The sequence below is a fragment of the Alligator mississippiensis genome, chromosome 5, assembly GCF_030867095.1.
Source record: "Alligator mississippiensis isolate rAllMis1 chromosome 5, rAllMis1, whole genome shotgun sequence".
Classification (NCBI taxonomy): Eukaryota; Metazoa; Chordata; order Crocodylia; family Alligatoridae; genus Alligator; species Alligator mississippiensis.
In genome coordinates, this window is record NC_081828.1 from 51,673,665 (window position 1) to 51,698,448 (window position 24,784).

Genomic DNA, 24,784 nt, shown 5'->3' on the forward strand with positions numbered 1-24,784 from the left:
GCTCGACCCGGTACTGGCAACAGGAGACAACCTAATCAGCGACCTAACGATCGAAGGGAAGCTGGGTGACTGTGACCACGAGCTGATCACCTTCACCATCCAATGTAAAGCTGGTAAGTCAGTCAGCAATACAGAAGTCCTCGACTTCAGGAAAGCTGACTTTGACAAACTCAAGAGACTTGTCAGAGAGGCCCTAAGGGACCATGACCCAAAGGGGAGGGGAGTTCAGGAAGAGTGGCTGCTCCTCAAGGGAGCAAACCTGGAGGCACAAGCAAAGTCTAATCCATCTCAGAGGAAAGGCAGCAAAAGGGCACAGCAGCCCCCTTGGCTCTCCAGGGAACTAGCGGACCTCCTGTGTCTAAAAAGAAAGACCTACAAAGGATGGAGGATGGGATCCACCTCCAAGGAGGAATATTTTGCACTGGTCTGGACCTGCAGGGAGCGAAACAGGAAAGCCAAGGCTGTGACAAAACTCCAACTAGCTACAAGTATCAAGGACAATAAAAAGTCCTTTTTTTAGATATGTGGGGAGCCAGAGGAAAAGCAAGGGCAACATTGGACCCCTGCTAAACCAGATGGAACAACTGACGCCCAGGAAAAAGCCAACTTACCAAATGGGTACTTTGAATCGGTTTTTCACCAGTCCCAAGGGACGCCCCTGCCCACTGTGGGATGGGAATGCCTGGGTGAGGGTGATTCCTTACTTTCCATCAATGCTGACCTTGAGAGGCTGGACACCTTCAAGTCAGCTGGCCCTGGCAGTTTACACCCCAGGGTACTCAAGGAGCTGGCAAGCATCATAGCTCAGCCCCTGGCACAGATCTTCAAGAACTCCTGGTGCTCTGGTGAAGTGCCCGAAGATTGGAAGAAGGCCAATGTAGTGCCTATCTTTAAGAAAGGGAGGAAAGTGGATCCGGCAAACTACAGGCCCATCAGCCTGACCTGTATCCCGGGGAAGGTCTTAGAAAAGATTATCAAAGAGGCCATTCTTAACAGACTGGCCAATGGCAGTATCCTGAGGGATAGCCAGCGTGGGTTTGTTGCGGGTAGGTCTTGCTTGACCAATCTTATTTCCTTTTACGACCAGGTGACCTATCACCTGGATAAGGGAGAAGAGATTGGTGTCGTATATCTTGACTCAAAAAAGCCTTCAATCTGGTATCCCATGATCACCTCTTAGCAAAACTGGCCAACTGTGGCCTCGGCTTCACCACGATCTGCTGGCTGGGGAATTGGCTCCGTGGTCGGACCCAGAGGGTGCTGGTTGATGGAAGTCAATCATCGTGGTGCCTTGTGAGCAGTGGGGTCCCCAAGGCTCTGCCCTTGGACCAACACTATTCAACATCTTCATTAACGTAGACATTGGTGTCAGAAGTGGACTGGCCAAGTTCGCTGATGACACCAAACTTTGGGGTAAAGCATCCACACCTGAGGACAGGAGGGTGATCTAGGCTGACCTTGACAGGGTCAGGAAATGGGTGGACGAGAACCTGATGGTTTAACACTAAAATACGCAAGGTTCTCCACCTCAGGAAGAAAAACCTGCAGCATGCTCATACGCTTGGCAATGCTACGCTGGCTAGTACTACGGATGAAAGGGACTTGGGGGTCATGACTAACCACAAGTGAACAAAAGCCGTCAATGTGACGCTGCGACTAGTAAAGCGAGCAAAACGCTGGCTTGCATCCATAGATGCTTCTTGAGCAAATCCCAGGACATCATTCTCCCATTGAACTTGGCTTTGGTGAGGCTGCAGCTGGAGTACTGCATCCACTTTTGGGCTCCACAATTCAAAAAGGATGTGAAGATTGAAAGAGTCCAGAGGAGAGACATGCACATGATCAAAGGTGAGGAAAACAGACCTTACGATGAGAGGCTGTCCTGATGTGCAAGGTACTGACAGCTCTTATACAGCAGGCTGCCCTAAGCCCCAGCTTCCGAGCTCAGCCTGGCCACAGGGCCGGCCTCAACCCACTCAGCATCTCTTTCCCCCGCAGCCCTCGCCAACAAAGCGAGGCGCAGGCCACGCTGCCACACCCAACATGGCCGACCCCGCGGGTGCAGCAGTGCCGCCATGTTGGGAAGGTCGCGGCAGTTCTCGCGAGGCTTCGCCGCCGCTCCCGCCGTGCCCCGCGCAGCTGCCGCCGCCGCCGCCGCTGCTGCTCCGTGTCAGTTGTTGGCCGGTAATGGCGGCGGGCGGGTGCCGCTGAGGGACTGCAGGTCCGGTTGGGCCCAGCGTGCGACTCCGGCCGCCGGCTGCGACGGGCTCCCGAGCCCTGCGGGATGCGCTGGGAGTTGCCGCCGCGGCTGGAGGCGGCGGCGGCCACCAGGTGAGGAGCCGGCGGGCTGGGCCGGGGACGGGGACGGGGCGGGACGAGCTGGGGCCAGTTCCGGGACGCGGCCCTGTCCTCCCCCGCCGGCCGGGCCGCGGGCGCTCGTGAGCTGACGGTCCCGTTTCTCTTTTATTTTCTTCAAGTAAAAAGCAGGAAAAAATTCTAGTCCCAGCCTCGTCTTGCCCATCTTGTTTAAACGCAGCACCTGCTCCGGCCCACGGTCCTCCTTCAAGTTTCCCTTTAAAAGAAATCAAAACAAATCTGGACTGCTTTGCCCCGAGGAGGGTTGCAGGCACGGTCATCACCTGCCTACTGCAGCTGCCTGAGGTCCTTGCTTTTGCTGCGTGTTGTGCTGGCGTGACCAGGGCCGTGTGGGTTTGGGTGCCCGTGTCTGGTGCAGGGCATGAGTGGTATTACCAGCTGGCTCGGCTGGGCAGCCTCTGTGGTGTCAGTGTGCAGAGGGGAGCAGGGCTGGTACAGATCCAGGGATGTTGCATATTCATGCGAGAAGGCAAATGCCACAGGTCCAACGGGAATGCAGGGTTCTTGGACGAAGAGTAATGCCTCCTGTCGGCAAGCTCTGCAGGGCCTGGGAGCGCGGGATCATTAACGCAGGTGTTGTGAACTTGTCAGATCTACAGCTGGACCAGATCCGTTTTGTCTTTTGTTTCTCTTGTGCTCTTTGCCACCCAACATCTTTGAAAGTTGGCTAAAATCTGCTCTGAGGAAAAGTGAAGGGCAGTTTGGGTTAGGTTGGACACCTCAGAATTTACCTGGACTCTTGCGTTTGTAAAGCAGGCTCCATCGGTCATTCTGTCAAATTGTGCTGCTGTGTGGACCTGCTCAGAGCAACAGTTGGTTGGTTGCAACAGTTTCATTAGACACTGCAGATAAGGGCGTAATCACACTAGCATTGCAAACTGTTGAGGGCTTCAGTTTCCAAGGGAGACGCTATGGAAAACATGGACAGTGTTCTTTGGCTACAGATACTCTACGGACCTACTCCAGGAGCTCAGTGGTATAAAGAGGTGAGATCGTTAATGTTTCAGCTGTGTTGGCTGAAGCCCCTGATGTAGATGCCAGTTTTACTTGCAGAGCTATGCTTTTACCAGTATAGCTTTTTTTTTTCTTCTCACTTGTAAATGATGGCTTTACTATACTGATACGTAGTCCAGTTTTGTCAGTATATAACTTCCCCTGAACCAGAAACATTACTGACGTACTGAACCTAGTATAGAAATGTTGCTGTGTTTACAGGGCATATAGTTAGACAGAAACTAACAATATTCTGCAAATCGTGCTTTGTACTGGTGTACTGAAATCACCTCTCCACAAGAAAATCAAAGCTAAACTGGTAAAACCATAACTGGTCATCACTATGTCTATACTAAGTGTTTCTGCTAGCACAGCTGCATTTGTCAGATCACAGATCTTCCTGCTCCTCAAAGACCTAACTATGCTGGCAGAAATGTATGGGATAGACATGCCAAAAAAACCCAATGAATAAAGTTACCCACATGAATAGTCCTGTTGACTTCAGTAGAACTGTTCTGGGCCTGAATGGAGCACTATCTAGGTACCTGCCTAACTTAAGTAAAATTGAAATCAATATGTATAATCTCATGCTTGTTCTCAATCTTAAAATTAGACCTTCTCTGCACTTAAGTTTCATGCTGGTTTAATTAGAGGGTCACTTTTTTACTACAGTATCTTTGCCAATATAAGCCCTAGGGTAGCTGCAGTTACAGTGGTGGAGCGTATTCCATTCAAATATGCATAAACTATAGTGATAAAATCATGTATATATTGATATGACAGTGACTGCATTAGGAGGGTTTTGACATTTAACTGTGTTATAATTATACTGACAGAATGCTCTGGACATAGGTCAGATTTTCAGGCATCTGCTGAAGTACTTTGAATCGGAGTCTGTGAGAGCAGAGTTGTGGGGCCACATAACTGTTTGCAAGTTATGCAGGTGTTGTTTGTTTGACATGCAAATAATTTTGGTCTAGAGTGACTTCAGTAGGACTTTGTAGGTAACCGTCAATCCTTCTGAATCATGGTATATGTGTGAGAAGTCACCTGGACCTTTGATACATGAGCCTAGGTAGAAGTACAGAGGCGTGGAGGCTGCCCAGACCTTTCATTCCTCCTTTAGACCTTTGAGACAGAATTCAAAAGCCAAACTAAGACCAGACATTCAATGTCTTGGTAGCTGTAGTTATGTGCCTGTCTGGAAATCGAACCCAGGTCTCCTGCATGGTAGACATGGATATTACTCACAGGCATAAGTATACAAGAGCAGTTTGGTGAAAAGAATTGTGTGAAAGATTAATTAAAAAAACAAAAAGCAAAAACAAGTTAAGTAACTGACTATACCAGGTCAAATGAAACTGATTGATACAACACAATATCCCAGCTACCTTAAAGGATCTCTGTAAACAGACAAATTACAGCCCCAGCAGGGGACAGGGACTTCTCATACTGTAAATGTCCATGTGTTCACTGCAACCCTCAGTGAAATGGGTCTAAGCCGCCACAGATTACCTTTAACTTACAGTGAGGAAAATGCAGGCAAACAGACAGTTATAGTGGAGCAGCTGACACCTGGTAAATCCCTTCTTCCTTTTAACTTCTTGTAATACACTTGAGTCTGAGATGAAGCTCTCTGACTTCAGTAAGGCTAGAATTACCCCCTAAAGTGGTATCATCTGCAAAAGTGAACACATTGAAAAAAAAGTATTTTTATTTTCCCCTAGTTTTTTTCAGTTGTGGACATATATTAGCAAAACTTAAATATGTCAGGGAGAAATGTGCTTTTTTTTTCTTACATTGACAATCGTGTATTGCTCTAGCTAGGTGATATTTTTTCCTCATGAACTGGTGTGAGCAAAGAATGTAACTGTGTTTCTTCAGTGTATTCCCACGCTTGTGATACTGGCACATGCTCTGCAAATATTTGGAACCTCATTTATAGCTGTGTTTGTTGGAAGCTACAGCTACATAGCACTAAATGTTCAAGACCTAAGTTAGTGGTGATTCAGTCTGAACTTTTTTCAGTTCCTATCACGTTGTCATAAATCACAGACATAGGAATATATCTGAATTTGACCCAGTCAAATGTTTCTCTTTTATGCAGTGTGGTAGGTAGTTTTTAGATATTTTAGTTGGTGTGTGTGATACTTAGTCATTCTTGTTCCAATCTACCTATGGCAGAGTTAAGAACAGGCTTTAAGATGAGTATCTCTTTTTCCCTGGAATTTTTTTTCCTGATTGCTTACTTACTATGATCTGTCTTCTGAAGGGAATTTCATCCTGTCTGTCTCTCTTTGGAGAAGAGTAATAATAATAATAAAGGAATTGATTGGCATTTGGAAACACCTCTAAACAGTTCTGTTCAGTCAACCTGGTTTGCATTAGCCACTCAGGCTGTGTCCCCATGAGTGGGAACATATGGTTTAAGGTGCCTCAAAGCCTTTTGAGGTGCCACAAAACATGCAACGCTCGTTATTCTGTTTGCCGCACTGCATACTTGCAGCATGGTGGCAAAATTACATACCAGGAAATCCCGGTATCTAAGAAACCCACAGCAGAAAAATGTGCAGTGGTGCATGTGGCTGCAGTGTGTGCCTCGTGAAACTGGAGCCTGATCAGCTAGAGCTACACTCTGGCTGTTGGCCTGGCTTCATGCCTCTGGATCATTGTTGATGCAGCCCTGGGTGCTGGCCCAGGTGCTGGTCCCAGCCTCCCCTACTCCACCTGAGACTGTGTTGTGCATCAGAGTATGCATGCAGAGGTGTGCCCGGGGACAGCTAGCAGCACAACTGTGTACTACTGTTATTTCCCCCTGGGGGAGCACACATTTCTAGTTGTGGGAATGCATCCTCAGATTTTTTTTATTAATATAGTTCATGTTCCAGGTCAAATCAGCTAGATCCATTCCAAATCATATCGATTGCGTAGAGCTCAATTATTCCAAAAACCAATATCAACTGAGCAGGCAGAACTTAATCGTTCTAAACACCATGTATGTTGCTACCACTGGCAAGCATCCTCCATCCCAGCCTCTCACGCTTGGGACTTCAGATACTCCCGAATCCATTGACAGGCATCCTACATGCAGGCCCAAGCTTAGAGGTCTTGGGATTTGGATGCCCCCAGATACTACAGACAAGCATCCTCTATCCCAGACTCTTTAGTCTGGGGCTTCAGATACTTCTTTGCCCACATGATCTTAGCCCACATGAAGCTGAGGGTCATGCCCTCTAATGCTACTGTTGTGAGAGCATTGTAAGCACCTGAATGAATGGATAGTATCCTTTCAGTTTCAGAGCAGCGTTTCTTTGTGCACTTTGCACAAAGTGCATGTGATAATGTTTTGTAAAAGAAAATGCAGTATGAAAGTGAAACATGAACAGAAACTTTTTGACAAAGCAGATTAAGAATGTACTCCAACAAATGATTAAAATGGAAAATGACAGCTTGCCAAAGGTGAATTCAGTAACTTTGCATATTATTCAAATTGAAGGGGAAAAGTTATTTAGAGTTAAATTTGTTCCCTTCTAAACTTGCATATAGTTTTCTGTCTGGTTATCTAAGGGAGAAAGTGCATTAAGGGAGAAAGTGTTTTGTGGGATAATCTATAAATGAAGTAAATATGTTAATATTAAAACACAAGGTATACATATTATTATGTTTAAGTTCTTTGCCTATTTTAACAATGAATGATGTTAACAGCCTGGAGCCTGTGTGTCCTGAGGCTCCTTTCTGCTACCAGTGCCCACAGCAGCTGAGTGCACAGCTCTGGCCTACCCTGCACCTACTCTAGACTTGACCCAACTGGACTGTACCAGCTCCAGACCAGCTGGGACCCACATGCATAGCCCCGACCCTGGCCCACCCTGTGCTTGCTCTGGACTGGCTTGTCCATGATGAACAGCGGCAGCAGTGGTGGCAGCTGGGCAGAAGCTGCTGCTGGGCGAGGGGGAAAAGCAGCCACTCTCCCTCAAAGCTGCTGGGACCTTCTTGCTGCAGCCACACAGGGCCTGCACCCAGGCTGCCCTGTGGCTCCTTTCCACTGCCACCACTTCCCCAGTAGGCAACCCGAAGGTAGTGCTGGTGGCGGCGGATAGGAGTCACAGGGCAGCTTTTCCTCTGTGCTCAGCAGCAGCTTCTGCCCAGCCACTGCTGCCACTCATCATGGGCAGGCAAGTCCGGAGCTGGCACGGGGCACTCTGGGGCCAGGGCTGTGTGCAGTGGTCCACAGCTGGTCCGCTCTGGTTTGGGCAGGACTGGAATGTGCACAGGACAGGCTGGGCCAGGGCCAGAGCTGTGTGCACAGGTCCCTGCCAGTCCCCATGGGGCCTGGCCTGGGACCGGAGTCCAGCTGTGGAGCTGCCCCAGTCCCGCTGCATGCCTGGGGGTGGTGGGATGCATCCTGGTCCAAATGGTGCCTGGACCAAGTGGGACAGAGGGACCTGCTGTAGCTTGGACAAAGTCCCTCCATGGGCCGGATCCAGCCCACAGGCTGTATTTTGCCTGCCTCCGATATAAGGCGTACTTGCATCAATTAATGATAACATCAACAATTTTTTATTATAACATCATTATATAAAATTGCTGTTACTGGTATTTTATTATGAAGCATAAAATTGGAACATGGTTGCCATATATATGAAGTGATTATCAAGGTGAACATGTTTTTATTGTTTCAGAAAAGGGTTTGGAAATGTTCATAGACTAAAGACCATGTATGCATGACAATATGTAACCTCCAGATTTTTTAGTCCTTCCAATTTATGCAAGACTATGCCTATCTTAATGTGTGTAGAATTTCTATTTAAATTGAGAGAGAAGAAAGATATACTTGGTACACCTAGCTGCACTGAGAAGCATTTTTGGATACAGATGTTAAGCCTTAAAGAAAGAAAGAGCTATGTTGATAATGGTTTAATTAGTTCTAGTAAAAGTGTCTGAATCTGTTTAAATTCTTTTTGTTGATGCTTTAATAGATCAAAAGCTTTGTACAGCATACCTTGATTTGTATTACATAACTGCTACTATCTAAGTTTCCTGTATTACATTTTTTTTTTTGGATAATGTTGAAGCCTCTGAACCTCTTGATGAAGGGGAATCTTGCAGAGAAATTTGCCTGGGCCCCTGGGTTGAATCTAGACCTGCGTGTGGCAGTGGGGCTAACAACTGTGTCAACTTGGGGAGCTGCAGAGATTAATGCAGCCATTGCTTGCTCCTTTGCCAATATAACTTGACCCCAAAGTGGCTCCGTAAGCTGGATTTTGGTGGCAAGCCCCATCCCCTGTATTTCTGGCCTCAACAATAGCTGCTCTGTGGATTGGATTTAGCCTGCAGGTTGTACCTTTGACATCCCTGTGTAAATGGAAAGACTGAATTCTCAGCTATCATTAGGAGCAATCATTTATTGAAATTATTAACAACGATCCCTGAAGTAGCCAATTCACATCCATTCTGTATAGCGACTTAGCTGGCATACTTATACTTTCTTTTTACTGTGTGTCTACAGAAAGGGAGATATAAAATTTTAGGGATGTAAACAAGATTCTGGGTTTAAATACTAAGGCAGTCTAACACTTTTTTAGTGATAGATATGTCCTGCTAGTGTTCAGATGGTTGTTTTTGTCTGTGTTGTATACTCAGTTCTATGAACTTTAGTTCTCGTAGAGTGAATCAAATACTGTTTTGGGATAATTCAGATAGTGTCTCAACATACTGAATCTGCTTTAGGTTGTAAGATTTACTGTATTTACCTGGCAAGGGGGATAAGTGGTGGGGAAAGCAGTGGTACAGGGGTAGGTTCCCTGTCCTCTGTCCCTTGCCCCCTGTTCTTCCTCATCATGTGCCTTCCCAAGCCACCGCTTACCTGTGTGGTTGCTTTGGCTCTGACTCTGGCATGAATTACACAAGAGCCTGTACCTTATTCCACGGTGAGTGGCAGTGGCAGGAGCTCTGACCCAGGGGAGCTAGCAGCTGGCAGTGACTCAGTCTGGTACTCAAATCAAAGATAAAGCTCCCCTCCTTCCCCCCTCACATTAAATAGTTGGAAAAAAACTACATCTTGGATTTGAGTAAATATAGCACTTTAAAATGCCTACTGTATCATTCTGCTGAACAAAACTTTCAGATACTTTTTGCTAAAACTGCATCACATGTAAAACAACTTTATTTTGATATACTTTGCTTTGGTGTGGTACCATTTATATGCTCCCAAGGAAGTATAATGTAGAAGAATAAAGTCCCTCTAAATATTATTCTTTGAACCATTAAATGTTAATGTACAGAGCAAAACTGCCCTACATTCTCTACCCCTTTTTTAATACCATCCCACTTTTTCTTTCCTCTTGCCTCGTTATCTGTATTATAAGCCCTTTTTCCCCTTTGTATCAATTTTATTTCCACAAATTGGGGGGTGGGAATGGTTCTCCAGTTCTTGAGAGAACTTGCTGGTAAAGTTGCATCTGTTCTTTTCTTCCATCTTTCTCTTTTCTGTCTCAGTTTTTATAATCTCCTCCCCCCTTTTTTATTTGTATTCTCTTTCTTCATCTTTTTTTTCCTTTTTATCACTTTCTGTGCATCTCTGTGCCTTTTCTTTCTCCCATTTTTTGTTTCTCTCAATATCTTATGGAGGGCTGGGGGTAGAGGTGCACCGATATATTGGTCTGTTTTGGATCGGCACCGATAGAAGGAGAATTGATATCATCAGCAATCGGCTGTTTTTGGCCAGTATAGCCAGTAATGTCACTGATAAAAGCTGTGTGCATGCGCGTGGTCAGGAATGCATCTTGGCAGCTTGGAGAGCAGTGTCTGGCCGGTACGTTTGTAGGGGGGGAAAGCAGTGTGGGGTGGGGGGGAGCAGATTGAGGCCCCCACAGTAGGGGAAGGAATGGGGCTGGGGCAGAGGCAGGCACTGCCCGGCTGGGATGCAGCCACGGACGGCTTGTCTAGGGAGTGTGTGTGGGGGGGGGCACACCGCCAGGGGAGGCATAGGGAGTATGTGACTCCTGGATTTGTGCATGGGGTGAGGGTGGGCTGCCCACTGTGGGCTTGGGGCTAGGGGCTGCACTGGCCTCTTCCTGGTGTGGGGGGGCTGTGCTTGGGACAGGGTGAGTGGTGGGGCTACAGGATGGGCTACAGCCACCTCAAAATTCACTATAGCCACTCGCAGCCCACGTGGGGCTGTCCGGAGCAGGCACAGGCAGCCTCAGGTGGGCTGCAAGCAGCTGCCGCGTAGGGACCCGGGCACGGGGTGGGCAAGGGGCTGCTTCTCTTCCTCCTCCCCCCCCGGTGCACTCAGCACCAGCTTGTAACCCAGCCCCATGCAGCTCCTGGCTTGCCCGTTGGGGCTGTGCATGGCAACAGCAGCTGTGGCCCCCCCACTTGCCGCTCTGGGCAGTGTTTGCCACTGCTGCGCTCTGGGCTGCCCAGTGCACGAGTTCAGGGCGAGCAGCAGCTAACATTACCCAGCGTGGCAAGCAGGGGGACCACAGCTGCTGCCGCCATGCACAGCTCCGATGGGTGAGCCTGGAGCTGGTGCGGGACCCTGGCTGGCAGCAGGGGCGGGTTACAAGCTGGTGCTGAGTATGAGGGAAAAGTGGCCCCTCGCCCGCCCTGTGGCCAGTGCTCTGCGGTGCAGCTGGTCGCAGCCCACCTGGGGCTGCCTGTGCCTGCTCAGGACAGCCCCACATGGGCTGCGACCAGCTGCAGCACGGAGCGTGGGCCATGGGGCAGGCGAGGGGCCACTTTTCCCTGCACTTCGCGCTAGCTCCTTCCCTGCCGGTGAGCAGGGGGTCAGGGCTGTGTGCTGCCCCCACCTGTACCATGTGGCTGGGGGGCACTGGGAGCCAGCAGGAGCATGGGGCCTGCACCGGTGTCCCAGGGCCAGTGCCAGCAGGGCCCAGAGCAGGGTGGCAGGAGCACAGGGTCCCAGCCAGCAGGGGCTCCTATGGAGCCGGGCCAGCTCCCCCCTCTCCCTGCTGGTGCAGCCCAACCCAGCTCCACAGACCCCTGCCAGCCTGTGCCGCGCTTTGGGCCCCACTGGTGCTGGCCTTGGGACATTGGTCCCAAGACATTGGTCCCAAGATGGTGACCAGGAGGCGGGGCTACCCATGCGGCCCTCGACAGCCTGCCAAAACTGGGTAAGCGGCCTTCCGCCTGAAATAATTGCCCACCCCTGCTATAGCAGGATCTCGTTTACAAAGAAGTGAGCATTTCTGTTCTTGTCCAGCTTCTTGTGGTTGGCCAGTAACTTCTCTGCTGAGCTGCTTCTCTCTTGTGATTAGTATCAGATTCAGCATATAGGCAGTGGTGCTGCTTGCTGGTGGCCAGTAGTCATCATAGGCAGTCACATGGTTTCCAAACAGGAGGTGAGTTTTGTTTGGACATCCGGGTATGCACCCCGTAATTTAGTCTCATTTTCTGTGATTAGTCCTCACCTTGGAAAACTTACCTGACACCTGCTAGTCTGAAAAAGGTGAGTTTCTGGTACAAAAACTGTGTAAAGCTGCTGGATAACTTTCCCATCATTTGCCATCTCGTATTTTCCTTGATGGGCAATATATTTAAGTATCTTCTCTCTTCTTTTTGTTGGAACTAAACAGTGGTGGCACTTATTTCCATAGTTCAGGCTCTGAAAAGTTCAGACTCTAAAACAGGGGTGGGCAATTATTTTGGGCAGAGGGCCACTTACTGAGTTTTGGCAAGCCATTGAGGGCTGCATGACAGGCAGCCCAGGACAGATTAATATTAATTTTCTAAATTTTTTAGGGGCCCCGTGGCCTGGATAGAATGGCCTGGAGGGCTGCATTTTGCCCGCCCCTGCTCTAAAATGAGACAGGTCATTTTAGAGCAGGGGTGGGCAAATGAGACAAGGTTTTGTAGATCTTATTTTTGTCATTAGATTTTTTTTACATATTTTGCATACATTAGGGGTGTCTTCTTTTTTGTGTGCTTTGTTCAACCATGAAAAAGCTAATAATGTTCTACACTTTTATCTTGGATACCACTAACTGTGGATATCTGTGGAACTGTCTTCTACTGTACCTGATTTAAGCAGTTTCCCAAGTGGCCTTAAATATTCTTATTACCAATAAGGATATTCTTAAGTTACATTAAATATTAATAGAGGTTTAGAATGCCTATAGCTTTTTCTGATAAATGTCCTTATTAAGTTTTATAAATTTGATGTCTGATTTTAATAATTAAAATGACACATTGTACTGGTAACATAATAACTGCTTGTGGCAAGGAGACACCTTCCCACCTAATTAGCCTGCAAGACCAGCTTGATTTTTTTTTTTTTTTCAGGAGGATTTCAGATGTGTATTCCTATGCTTACAGATCATTGCAAAAATTGATATCAATTTGCAGAACTCTTGCAAAAAAATTGATATTTATATTCAAATCCTTTATCAAATGCCCACAGAGCTAGGAAAGTAAGTTTTTATCATTTTGTGTGGGCATGCATATGTTGGGGATTTCCTTATATATCTGTTCGCGTGTGCATTTGGTGGCATACATTTTCTCTTGTATACCTGTACTGAAAATGAGGCCTGATTTTACAAGTAAAATTCTATCATAATTAATGTCTAGAAAATAAATTGACAGAGATCATTTAGTTGTACATAAAGAAATTTCTATTGCTTTTCCTAAGAAGTCTTTTCAGAACTTTATTTTTAGAATCCCTATTGTCCTGATAGTATTCTGGAATTTTGACATGTATGCACATCGGCACAGTATTTGTTTAAAGTTTTTAGTGTGTCAAGTTGTTCTATAAAATATTTCCTAATCTTTGTTCATGTCAAATATTAGTATTCAGTTGATGTTTTCCTGCATGGTAAGTCTTAAAGTGGACATAACATCTGTATTTTAGCTTGCAGGCACATACATGCAGCATTATACTTCTGCTCTGGCTGTCTGCTTCATTTGAGCAGGCAGGGTATTGATATACAGATCTTGCTTTTGTAGGGTTAGGTCCTCTGCTTATGGTGAGTTGAAACAACGGAAAATTTGTCATGATGCTCATTCCCATAAACCAAAGGAGCCCATCAGTATCACTGTTGACAGCTTGAAAATCATTATGTGTTGTGAAGGTTAATTTTTAAATTTGAAATAATGCATTGGTGACTTCCTGGATCCATAGACATCTTCAGTGTCCCTGATTCCAGGATGCCTTTCTCAGACAGCAGTAACATGAGATTAATGCAACTATTTAGTTGCATTGCTCTTCAGATCTTCATAAGCAGGAGCAAAACCGACGAGAACAGCATACCAAAAGGCAGAGGACACTGGTGTTATAGAGCAGAGTTTCTCAACCGGTGGATCGCAAGACTATTTGAAAGGGTTGCAAACAGGTCCCCAGAAAAACCTGTGAAAGCACAGGTTTCCCCTTGCAGGCTGGCAGTGTTCCAGCCTGCAAGCGGCTGCTTAGCATGAGTGGAAGCAGCGGGTGCATGTGCGTCTGCACATGCAGATACATGTGATCAGCATAGAGTGAGACTGGGTCATAAACAGCCCCAGCCGCTGAATGCAAGTATGGGGTAAGTATGGGGAGTGGAGGATGGAGGTCCGGGGGACTGTCCAGAGGGCTGGGGATGTGTGTGTCCTGTGTATGCCTGCCTGCTGATACTGAGGACGGTGGCTGGGGTGGGCAGGGGAAGATAAGGCACCTGCCCATCAGCCAGAGAAGGAAGCAGGGGCGACCCTTCACAGTGGGGAGCTGCGTGCCTGGGCCGGAGCCCGTATATGCAGGGGCCTGCACTTGCTGTTTGCGCTCTGGCCTGAGTGGGATAGAGGCAGTTTGGGGGCCCCTTTGACAGGGATGGGGGGAGGGGAACAGGGAACTGGGATTGGGAGTGAGGGGCACAAGCATGGGCAGGGGGCTGTGGCTTGTGGGCGAGGGGCACCAGCAGGACCAGGGCGCTGTGGCTTGGGCGTCAGGGGTGCTAACTGGCCCTGGGACAGGGGCAGGGGACTGTGGGTTGGGCATCGGCAGGGCTAGGAGGGTATGGATTGGGACAAGCCATAGATCTTGGCAAATGGGTCCCAGTACGAAAAAGGTTGAGAACCACTTTTATAGAGGAAGCTAGGCACATCTGTCTCTTATTGCAGACAATAGGAGCAGTAATCCAGAGGCTGAGGTGTGCTTTTATACTCAGTGTTGTCATGTCCTTAATTATTTGCTATCATCTGCAGTTGAAGATGTAAAGCACAAGTAACAATTTCAAAGATTTTTTTAATCTGCTGTTTATAAAAGGATTTAAAAATGCATAGCATACATCAATGGGGGTCACATATTAAACCTTTTACCCTTCTCAGGAGCCACTCTAATCCCTTTCCTGTGCCTGATCTACTGCTCTGCTTTCTGCTCCCTGATCTATCTGCCACTGTGCTTGCTGCCTGCGCCATCCCACCCCGTCTCTGATCTGCTGCATGCCACATACAGAGGTTTCCTGTACCACATTTTACACTCAAGCTGCAGGTTGGCAACCTGTGGCATACATGATTATTAGGGATCCTGGTTTTCTCTGTTTTTAAAAATGGCAGATTCTCTGATTAAAAACCCCAAAATCCACAATTAAAATGAAATGCCACCGTATCTGTATCAATTGAACACAATGTTTTATTGATATATTTACAATGTTAAAGCAGTTTGGAAGCCTACCAGTCCCTCAAACACTATAATAACATAAATTCTAAGTACCTATAAATGTTGGTATTTGATTTTGGGTTTTTTATCATGGAAAATCAGAGGTCCCCCTCCCCCTTCACTCACCAGGACACAGGTCCAGGTCTCTCACTCCCAAGCCACAGCCCCCACACCCCTGCTGGTGCCCCTCACTCCCCACCCACAGTCTCCCCAGCCCTGCCGGAGGGGGCCCCCTGTGCCAGGGCTGCAGGGCCAGGGACCTGGGTCCTCAGATACTGCTGCAGGGCGCAGGGGGATGAGCCCCAGCTGCTGCCTGCGGAGCATGGAGCCCGGTTCCTCCTCCCCTGAGGGTGGCGCCGTCAGAGTGGAGTCCATGGGAGGGCAGGCTGCTCGCTGTGGATTTGGGCTCCCCAGCCTGCTGCCCTCCCCCAGGGCCTCCACGGCTCAGCAGGTGGGACCTGGCATGGCGGGGTTGGGCAGGGAAGCTTGGTGCCACCACTAAGAGCTCTGTGTTGTCATGGCGAGGTACCCCCTGCCTGCCCAGCAGCAGCGAGGGGCATAACTTCATGCAACCACCCCTGCTGTTGCCAGGTGGGCAGGGGGTGATTTGCCAGGGCGGTGCAGGACTTACAGTGGCAAGGAGCTCCCCAACTTAGCCTGGCCCTGCTCTGCCCTGCCATGCCAGGTCCTACTTGCCGGGCTGTGGAGGCCCCAGGGGGAAGGCAGCAGAGCAGGGATCCCAAGCTCACAGCGGATAGCCTGTCCCTGCCCCGTGCTCAGATTGAGGGTATACTGTGCGTGCAGTGGTAAACATGTTGAGGGTGTTTTGGTCTGTCTCGAGTAACTCAGGTTGGATGGCTACTGGCTTTGGAGAGTTAAATTTAAGCTCTGATGTCTAGAACCTTCAGAAAGTTTGTTCCTCTGTCAACTTAAATCTTGGTTCTGTTTTTACCCTGTCCCAAATCTCTCTTTGATTTAATGCCCAGTAAGATATCTTCTAGCTAAGAGGAGATTGCATTCAGTTTCTGCTGGGCAGACCTGTAACGAAGCTGCCTCCAGGTAATGTTATGTCTCTGGGGACTCTCCAGATTCTCTGGTTTGAAAGATGTTACTGAATGTGGGAACTTCTAAACCTCCTTCTGAAATTGATTGCTTATTGTTACTTGTTTTTTACTTTGTTCAAACTTCAGACCATTACTTCTTAAGATGACAAAGCTAACCTCTTTAACAATTTCTTTGCCTCCATTTTTCTGAGCAGGGACCAGGGCAGCCCCCAAACCAGGATCTCCGACGTTCCCAGGGGAGGTGCTGCCAGGCCTAGGGTCAGTGAGGACCTAGTCAGGGAACTTCTGGTGGGACTAGACGTGTTCAAATCAGCAGGTCTAGACGATCTCCACCCCAGAGTGCTGAGGGAATTAGCAGAGGTCATCGCGGGACCCTTGGCACAGCTTTATGAGCACTCATGGTGCTCTGGCAAGGTGCTGGAGGACTGGAAAAGGGTCAATGTGGTCCCCATTTTCAAAAAAGGGAGGAAGGAGGACCCAGCAAACTACAGGCCCATTAGTTTTACCTCGGTCCTGGGGAAGCTCTTTGAGAAAATTATCCAGGAGCACATCTGCAAGGGACCAGCAGGGGAGGTCATGCTTAGGGGCAACCAACATGGGTTCATTAGAGGCAAGTCCTGTCAGACCAACCTGGTGGCCTTCTGTGACCAGGTCACAAAATCCTTGGACACAGGTGTCACGATGGGTGTAGTCTTTCTGGACTTTAGGAAGGCCTTCGACACTGTCTCTCACCCCATTCTCATTAAAAAAATTAGGCGACGCTGGCGTTGATGCCTGTACAGTCAGATGGTTCGCAAATTGGCTAGAGGGCTGCACCCAGGGAGTGGTGGTGGACTGGTCTTTTTCGACCTGGAGGGATGTGGGCAGTGGGGTTCCCCAGGGCTCAGTCCTCAGGCCTGCACTGTTCAACATCTTCATCAGCGACTTGGACAAGGGAGTGAAAAGCACCTTGTTCAAATTCGCAGATGACACTAAGATGTGGGGAGAATTGGGCACGCTGGAGGTGAGGGACAGGCTGCAACTAGATCTGGACAGTCTACAGGGGTGGGCGGATGAGAACAGGATGGGTTTCAGTACTGACAAGTGCAAGGCGTTGCACCTGGGGAGGAAGAACCAGTAGCATACCTTCGGGCTGGGGAACTCCCTTCTCGTCAGCACAGAGGCAGAAAAGGATCTTGGAGTCATTATTGATTCCAAAATGAACATGGGCTGCCAATGTGGGGACGCGGTCAGGAAGGCTAACCACCTTGTCATGCATCCATAGATGCATCACAAGCAGGTCCAAGGAGGTGATCCTCCCCCTCTATGCGACACTGGTCAGGCCACAGTTGGAGTACTGTGTCCAGTTTTGGGCGCCGCACTTCAGGAGGGATGTGGCCAGCATTGAGACGGTCGAGAGGAGGGCCACTTGCATGATCAGGGCGCAGCAAGGCCCTATGGGCGGAGGCTACGGGACCTGAACCTGTTCAGCCTCCACAAAAGGCTGAGAGGAGATCTGGTGGCCGTCTACAAACTGGCCAAGGGGGACCAGCAGGCTATGGGAGAGAGTCCCTGTTCTCCCAAGCACTACCAGGAGTAACAAGGAATAACAGCCATAAGTTGACTGAGAGTAGATTCAGGCTAGATATCAGGAGGCAGTATTTCACAGTCAGGGTGGCTAGGATCCGGAACCAACTTCCAAGGGAAGTGGTGCTCACTGCTACCCTGGGGGGTCTTCAAAAGGAGGCTAGATAATCATCTAGCTGGGGTTGTTTGACCCCAGCATTCTTTCCTGCCCGTGGCAGGGGGTCGGACTTGATCTGCTTAGGTCCCTTCCGACCCTACCAGCTATGAAACTATAAGAAGAATGTGACGTATTCAGTGTCAGTTTTAGTTCATTCATTGGCAGGGCACTAGGCATTTTCATCAGAGGTTTACAGAATTCCTTTAGAGGTGATTGAAGATGCTGTTCCCCCCCTCAATATGCTCCCTTGATCTTTGATTATATGGGTCATCTAGTGTAGTGGTTCTCAAGGTTTTTTTTGTACCAGGACCCATTTGTAAACATTGACCAGTCCCAACCAAGTGCCCCTCACTCCCGACCCACTGCCCTCCGCACTCAGGCCCCCCAGTGTTTTGGGCAGGGGGTGGGTGTGTGGGGCATTGCGGGGTTGGGGAGTGCAAGCTGCTCCTTGCAGGCTGGAACTGCCAGCCTGCAAGGAAAAAGCCACAGTTTCCCATGTTTTTCTCCTTTAAAGGAGAATTCATTTTAGTTGTTTGTTTGTGACCCTTTCATATATTCCTGCAACCTACTTCTGGATCATGGCCCATGGGCTGAGAAACTCTGATTTAGTGTTTTCTTCAGACTCAGTAGAATGCTTATCACCGTAGACTAATAAGTTGTACCCATCTTTCTACAGGGAGCCAGTGTTGTAGAGCTAGGGAACTTGCACCGTGACTTTCTGTCTTGTGTCTGATAAAATTCATGTAACATCACTATTTCAGTAGAAGTTGTTCACTCTTGTTCCCCCCCACCCCACCCTTTATTTTAACACTTACAAGCTTTATTCATTTTTGTGGGTTACTGTTGTTTTTCTGATGACTGTCATTGTCAACTGTTGTCATTCAATGACACTCTTGTCATTTTGGTGATGTGAATGTTGGTGATGTGAATTCTTCATTTCATAACTGCATGATATTGTGATCTGGAGAGAAGTATGTTTGGCACAAAAAATAATTTTTACTTGAATGCTTTTTTTTTTGTTTGTTTCTAGGTAAATTGACAGGATGTGGAACAGCAAATCAAAGGAGGTGCCTTTACAAAATCCAAGGCATTCTCAGAACAGGGACTCCACCAGAGGTATGGATTTACTTTGTGGCATTATTTTATTGAAAAAAAGATTTGAAATATTGTATTGTTAATTTTGTATATATAATTAGTAGATAAAATTTTTCAGCTAGAATCAAAGGAGAAAACCATATTGTGTCCAGTTTGCTTTTCTGTAGAAGAGCACATTTGCAGAGCATTTGTTGATAGTGCTTAAATATCAGATAGTTCTAATTGCATTTCATAGATTTGGGTTCTTGATTTCAGGCTTTATTTCCCCCAAAAGGACAAAAAATCTGTATTAAAAATGATACAAAGTCTGCATTAAAATGTGGTCTAGGCAGTATAAGAAACTTGAGGACTACAGGTTAATTAAAAATAGTAGCAGATAGTAGGAGCATGCCTTGCCTCTAAAAATCAGGTATATACTATAGTGTGGTAACTGGAATGCCTCATAGTTGACTATGACTGTTTTCTAAAAATGTATTGTCAGATTGTTGTCATATTTTATAGATATAATGAATAAAATGTAGTTGCAGGTTTTCAGGGCTTCTGAAAAGGTGTTGTTTAGGTACCGTTTCTCAGTAAATGTATTCTTGTTGCTATTTCCCTTATTTCCTTCCCACTTTCCCCCCAAGTTGTTTACATCATAAATTAGATTGACTTCTTTCTGCTAGAGCATAGTGTGGCCCTTATCTTGACTGAGGATTTTGGATAGTATGGTAACAGGCAATTGCAGATTTTTTTTTTTTAGTGCTAATTAAAATATTTTGTAGAAAAAGGGATTTGTAAATACTGTTTCAGTAATCTTGACAATATTACTAGATTTGTGAAAATAGCTGACTCATCTGTTTAGTTTATGGGGTTGAAGTAAGTAAAATTTGTATACCTGTTGCCCCTCTGGAAACATTTTTTGCATATGTTTGGCCTGCAAAACTGAAACTCGTAAATTGACGCTTGAAATGAATTTTCATGTGCGGTGGTCTTGTAATCCAGGTGGCATCTTCTTTGACATTATATTGATAGTTTCTTTATTTAAAAAAAGAGGGAGAGAACAGAAGAAAACTCCTCAGAAACTTGTCTATGTGTGTAACCGGTTTTATATACATCTTTAAAAAACATGGACGAGCTAACTTCAAGTATAATAAGAAACTCTCAAAACTATACTAAGCAATCAAATTTAATAAAAGTCAGATGAAGAATATCGAAAGATTTAATTGCTTTTTGGATGAGGTTATCATTAGGCAGTATTCATCTGAACAGGAGTTTCACAGGCTGGGATGACCTTGTTTAAAAGAAACTGGCAATGAGCCATGCAAAACTGTTCTAAAATGCTTTGTTTCATTGTGTTGTTTGAACTAATAGGAAACTTGTTTTTATTCTTTTATTTTTGTTTTGTGAGATCAAACTGCAGTATGGGATACTTTTTCTCAAACTAAAGCTGCTGTAAGTATTTTTTTTCTTTTGCTTTAAACTCAATTAATGGCTACTGCAGTTTTAGCGGAAGTTGGGCCCTAGAAGTTACTAGTCCTTTCTGAAAGTCATTTTCTGAATTCCTGCTCATGTAAGTTGCACAGAGCTCTGCTAGTCATTTTGAAGAAACTGTCTGTCCCCTTTTTATCTAAACGGATTCACATATCAGGGCTTTGAGCCAGCAGACCAATATATTATTTAATTGTTGCATGCAGGAGTGGATCCAGCAGAAGTGCAGTTGCACTCCCTTTGATTCTTGCTTTACCCAGTGTTTACAACCAACTGTCTGGCATGGCAGTATCACTTCTATTCAGGCAACAGTGAGGGAGTCACTTGACTTCATGATTTATTATAGTCTACCTGATTCCTTCTAAACTCTCTATTTCACGGGTGTTAATGATCCTCTCTCCATTTTAATTATTCCACTAATCAACTTATCCTTTGTTCTGCCTGTTAGCTGCTCTTGGTAATGTAGCTTCTGTTTCACAGCCCTGCAGACTGCTTTTAACTCTAGCTAGAAATATTAATTCAGATACGGAAATATTAACTCAGATGAACATTAACTTAGGTCTTGAAATAACTTTCAGTGAAGCATTGGATGCACTGTCAAGATGCTCAAGAAGGCTTGATTTTGTTTTGTGAAGCTGAAAGAGATGCACATTTCATGACAACAGGACTAATGAAACAACATATTTTGTTTATTATAGTTTGTTGTGTTTTTTATAAATACTGTATGATATAGCAAATGAATGCACATTCCAATAAAGTTGTATTTGTTTTGGTTGACTAATATAGCCCTTAGCCTATAGCTTATTAGTAGAACTTCTAGTTTATTTTTATTGTATGTGATGATGCACTGCACTATTTGCATTTCCCCTCCAGCCTACCCTTTCAAAATCCTAGATTTGCCCATGGTTGCACATGTTCTGTGCCAAGCAATAAAATGCTGTCCTGCTGTGGGAACTTAAAATGCATACTCAAGCTGCTGCATTTCTGTAACTAGGTTTGATTATGCCCAAACTGCTTCCCTTTCAATTTGAAGAGCTGGATTAGATTTGTGGGGACTAACTTTTTTGGCAGCTGTGCCACAAATGAGCTTCACATTCTTCCAAAGTGCCTCTCGGATCCCCTTCCCCTGCTTGCTCTGCTTCTCTGCTTTCTGCTTCGTTCCCTGTGCTGCCTGCCCAATTTGCTGGTTTGCTTTCTGCTTCATGCCCTATCTTATGTGTGTCATTTGTGGCACCAGTGCTTCAGGTTGGCCCACCCCTGAATTAGAAGATGTAGTTTTATATGGGAAATCTTGTTTCACTCTCCATCTATAGAAGAATATAATCTAATGTAGTTTCAAGTCACAAGATCAATCAGTTTTGTACTGTTGGGGTTTTTAAGTTGTTTTTGCATCTAGCTTTCCTGTTTTAGAAGTGAGAGAGGGCTTTTTCTTTTTTCTTTTATTTTGTTTTTAAAAGAAAATACAAGAAAGAAAACTATAGTCTTATTGTTCAAACCACTGAAACTGAATATTGTTTTATATGTTGAAATCCTAGCTGCGTCACATTGAGAACAAATTGGAAGTCGTTCCCACCAGTACTGCTGTGTTTGATTCTGTCATGGATGCCAAGAAGTCCTCTGCCAATGCTACCAGGAAAATAAGCAGAAAGGGTACGTATTACCATGTAGAGCATGGGAAGAATAATGATTCTGGGAAGGATCAGTTTCATTTTTGTAATCTCTTCTCTCCCACCTCCCCATTTCCTCTATTTGTGAATTAATTCAGGGAAACAAACACATGCTTCCAACCTAAATAGCATTAGCATAGCACTGTGTGTATGTACATGCACACACCCCTCCCCCTCTCCCCCCATGTTCTGGTGGTGTCTGAAACTTGCTAGGAAGTTGCTGTGGGGGAGTTATTGTTCAGCATAACCTATTAGCTTCTTCTCATGGCATTTAAGTTGACAGCTACACATGTGTGGCTACATTGGAGTGACCTATATATAATTCTTGACACTTTAACAACAATATAACTTTATTTTAGTAGGTTTACAAAACGAGAATACTGGCTTACTAGGGTAACTCCTCTTATAACATTTGAGTTTTAGGTGGATGTTAATCTTGGCATTGGAGACACTGAAAAGTGAAGAAGGACATATATCTCAGAGCATGGCACCAAAGGCCATTTTGCTCAGCACACCACGGACGACCTGGGCTCTAGGCAGCTGCCACTGGCCATGGAGCTAGAGCTGCTCCCAGCAGGCAGTGGGGAGGCTGCAAGTCCTGCTGCAAGCAGACCGGGCTCTGTGGCAGGCAGCAGTTGCCCAGATAGGGTGACCATTGATTCTGTTTTATACCAGATTGTCTTGTTTTTAAACTCTGTCCCCTGTCCAATTCTTGATGAGGACCTGACTTTTTCAGTTTGTTGGTGGAAATACTTGTCAATCCCTTGTGATTCTATTGGCTGTGCCTAGACTAGACCTAGGGCAGTGCACAGCCAGAAAGACCAGGGCTCCCAGTCAAGGAGGGAAGGAGGGTAGCCCTTTTTGTGGTGGCCCCTCCTCTTGCTCCTGATTGTCTAAGGCAGTGGTCCCACCCCTCACTGCTGATTGCCTGAGGGGGCCTGCTTCTTACCAAGGGGATGTCTTGTATTCCGGGGTTGCATCAGTGGCCACCCTATCCCCAGAGCCCAGGCTGGTTGTGGCAGGCAGCTGGGAGGCTGCAAACAAATGCACCGGGCTCTGGAGCCCTGGTTGGGCTCCATGGTGGCAGTGGGTATACACGTGCCTCAGGGCATGCTGCAGGGAAGGTGCTGGGGCAACGCAACCTCAGCCCCGCCTCTGCCATCTGCCCAGATGTGTGTGTACCTGCTGCCAGCAACAAGGATGGGGCTGCCCTGTTGTCTGCCTCTGGCACCAAGTCAAGGCATAGGTCAAGGTTAGAGTGTTGTGGCACTCTGGCCAAAAACATTGCTGACCCTTGGCTTAGAGCTTAAACTAACTATGAAAATGTAGTCATGCACAAAAAATAGTGTTCGCCTTGCTTGATTTATGTGGTTCAGATATTCTGCTGACAGGTCAGAATAACAAGAAAACTGATTTTGAATTGCATCTTTGAGCCAGAGCAACATAACTTGTTTAGGTTCAGTCATTCTCAGTTAAGGTTTTTAAAAATACCCTTTTACAGATTTGAGATAAAGAACAAGTGCAGTGATTTTCTTCGAGTGTTCACTACTTTCTCCTAGTAGCTTAAAACACTCGTTGAAGAAGCAAAGGTGATCATTTAACTTCTGTCGTGGTGGGTTAATTGAACTCAAAGAAAATTGCATTCTAAACCATTCATCCCTATAAACTTACCCTTCTTGCAGATGGTAGTATTTAGAGAATTCCTTTGTTTCTGCTTCAGCCTTCAGGTCCTTCAGTCAAAATAAGTCACGCAAGGAGAAGACCTCTCGTAGTCCTCTTCGTGCAACCACTCTCGAGAGCAATGTGAAAAAAAGTAGCCGTGTAGAATTTCGTGAACCTTTGGCTTCATACAGGTTAGTGCCAGAGAGAACTGACTTTTACAGAAGAAGATGCTATTACAGAGCAAATGCTGATGTTTTTGGTAACTTCTCGGAATTGGGTTTAATTTCTTTTTCCTGCCAAGTTGTGGAGATTTACAAAAATCTCTTGGATTTTGCCTCAGTAAGTGTTAATATTAAATGGCTTGCAAAGGGACTTTATCTTGCTGACAGGCAGATGGATCCAGTGATTTGCTGGGTTTCTTATATCTTTAACTTGAATGGTGATGAATAACAAAAATTATGCTTCCTGATACTCTTTATCAGTTTTGTGTCTTTGTCCTGGCTGTTCTCTCCCAAGTCAGTGATCAGTGGAGATATAACATTCTAAAAAGGCATTTATACAATGCAAGTCCTTGGAAAGCAATAGCTGTTTCTTACGGTTTTTATCAGAAGAGATGCTTTAAAAGGATAATTTTCCAGTTTTTATTTGCCTTCAAGTATGTAATATTGGTGATGTAGAAAGGATAGTATATTTCTTGATATGGTTATTTTCCCCTTTTGAACAGATGCAACTTTCATTGAGGTTCAGCTTTTTTATTAATGTAATGAGAAAAAACACAAGACTTTTTTTTTTTTTTAAATCATGAATAATGAGAAGTTTATTTTACTGTCTTGACATTTTATTTACAGACTATTTACATCCTAACAGGATGCTTTTACTTGCTGACTGATCAGTGAACAAGATGGTAAACTGTTGCATAAACTTGCTCTTTTATAGGATTGCACTAGAGAGCCAGGAATTGCTGGCCACGTTGTAGGGGATGCTAAAGCTTCATTTAACTTGCTGTATGTACATGTGTGTGTGGAAGGCATAAGTACAAGGTCAGCAGTGACATAGATGGATGAAGGGAAAGCAGAACAGAACATCT

At 46.0% G+C, this 24,784-nt stretch overlaps 1 protein-coding gene across 6 annotated transcripts in view; it reads left to right on the forward strand.

The window, feature by feature from the left end:
* The first annotated feature begins 2,164 nt into the window (after positions 1-2,164).
* The window catches only part of CEP350 (centrosomal protein 350), a 114,858-nt gene continuing 92,238 nt past the window's right edge, over positions 2,165-24,784 (forward strand). For 5 of the 6 annotated variants that reach the window (XM_014596018.3, XM_019500273.2, XM_059728367.1 and 2 more), the window contains exons 1-5: positions 2,165-2,331; positions 18,834-18,919; positions 20,289-20,332; positions 21,904-22,018; positions 23,756-23,888. In XM_014596018.3, the coding sequence (XP_014451504.2) occupies positions 18,847-18,919; positions 20,289-20,332; positions 21,904-22,018; positions 23,756-23,888 (365 nt within the window). In that variant the 5' untranslated portion in view covers positions 2,165-2,331; positions 18,834-18,846. The other variant, XM_019500275.2, reaches the window with a different exon arrangement.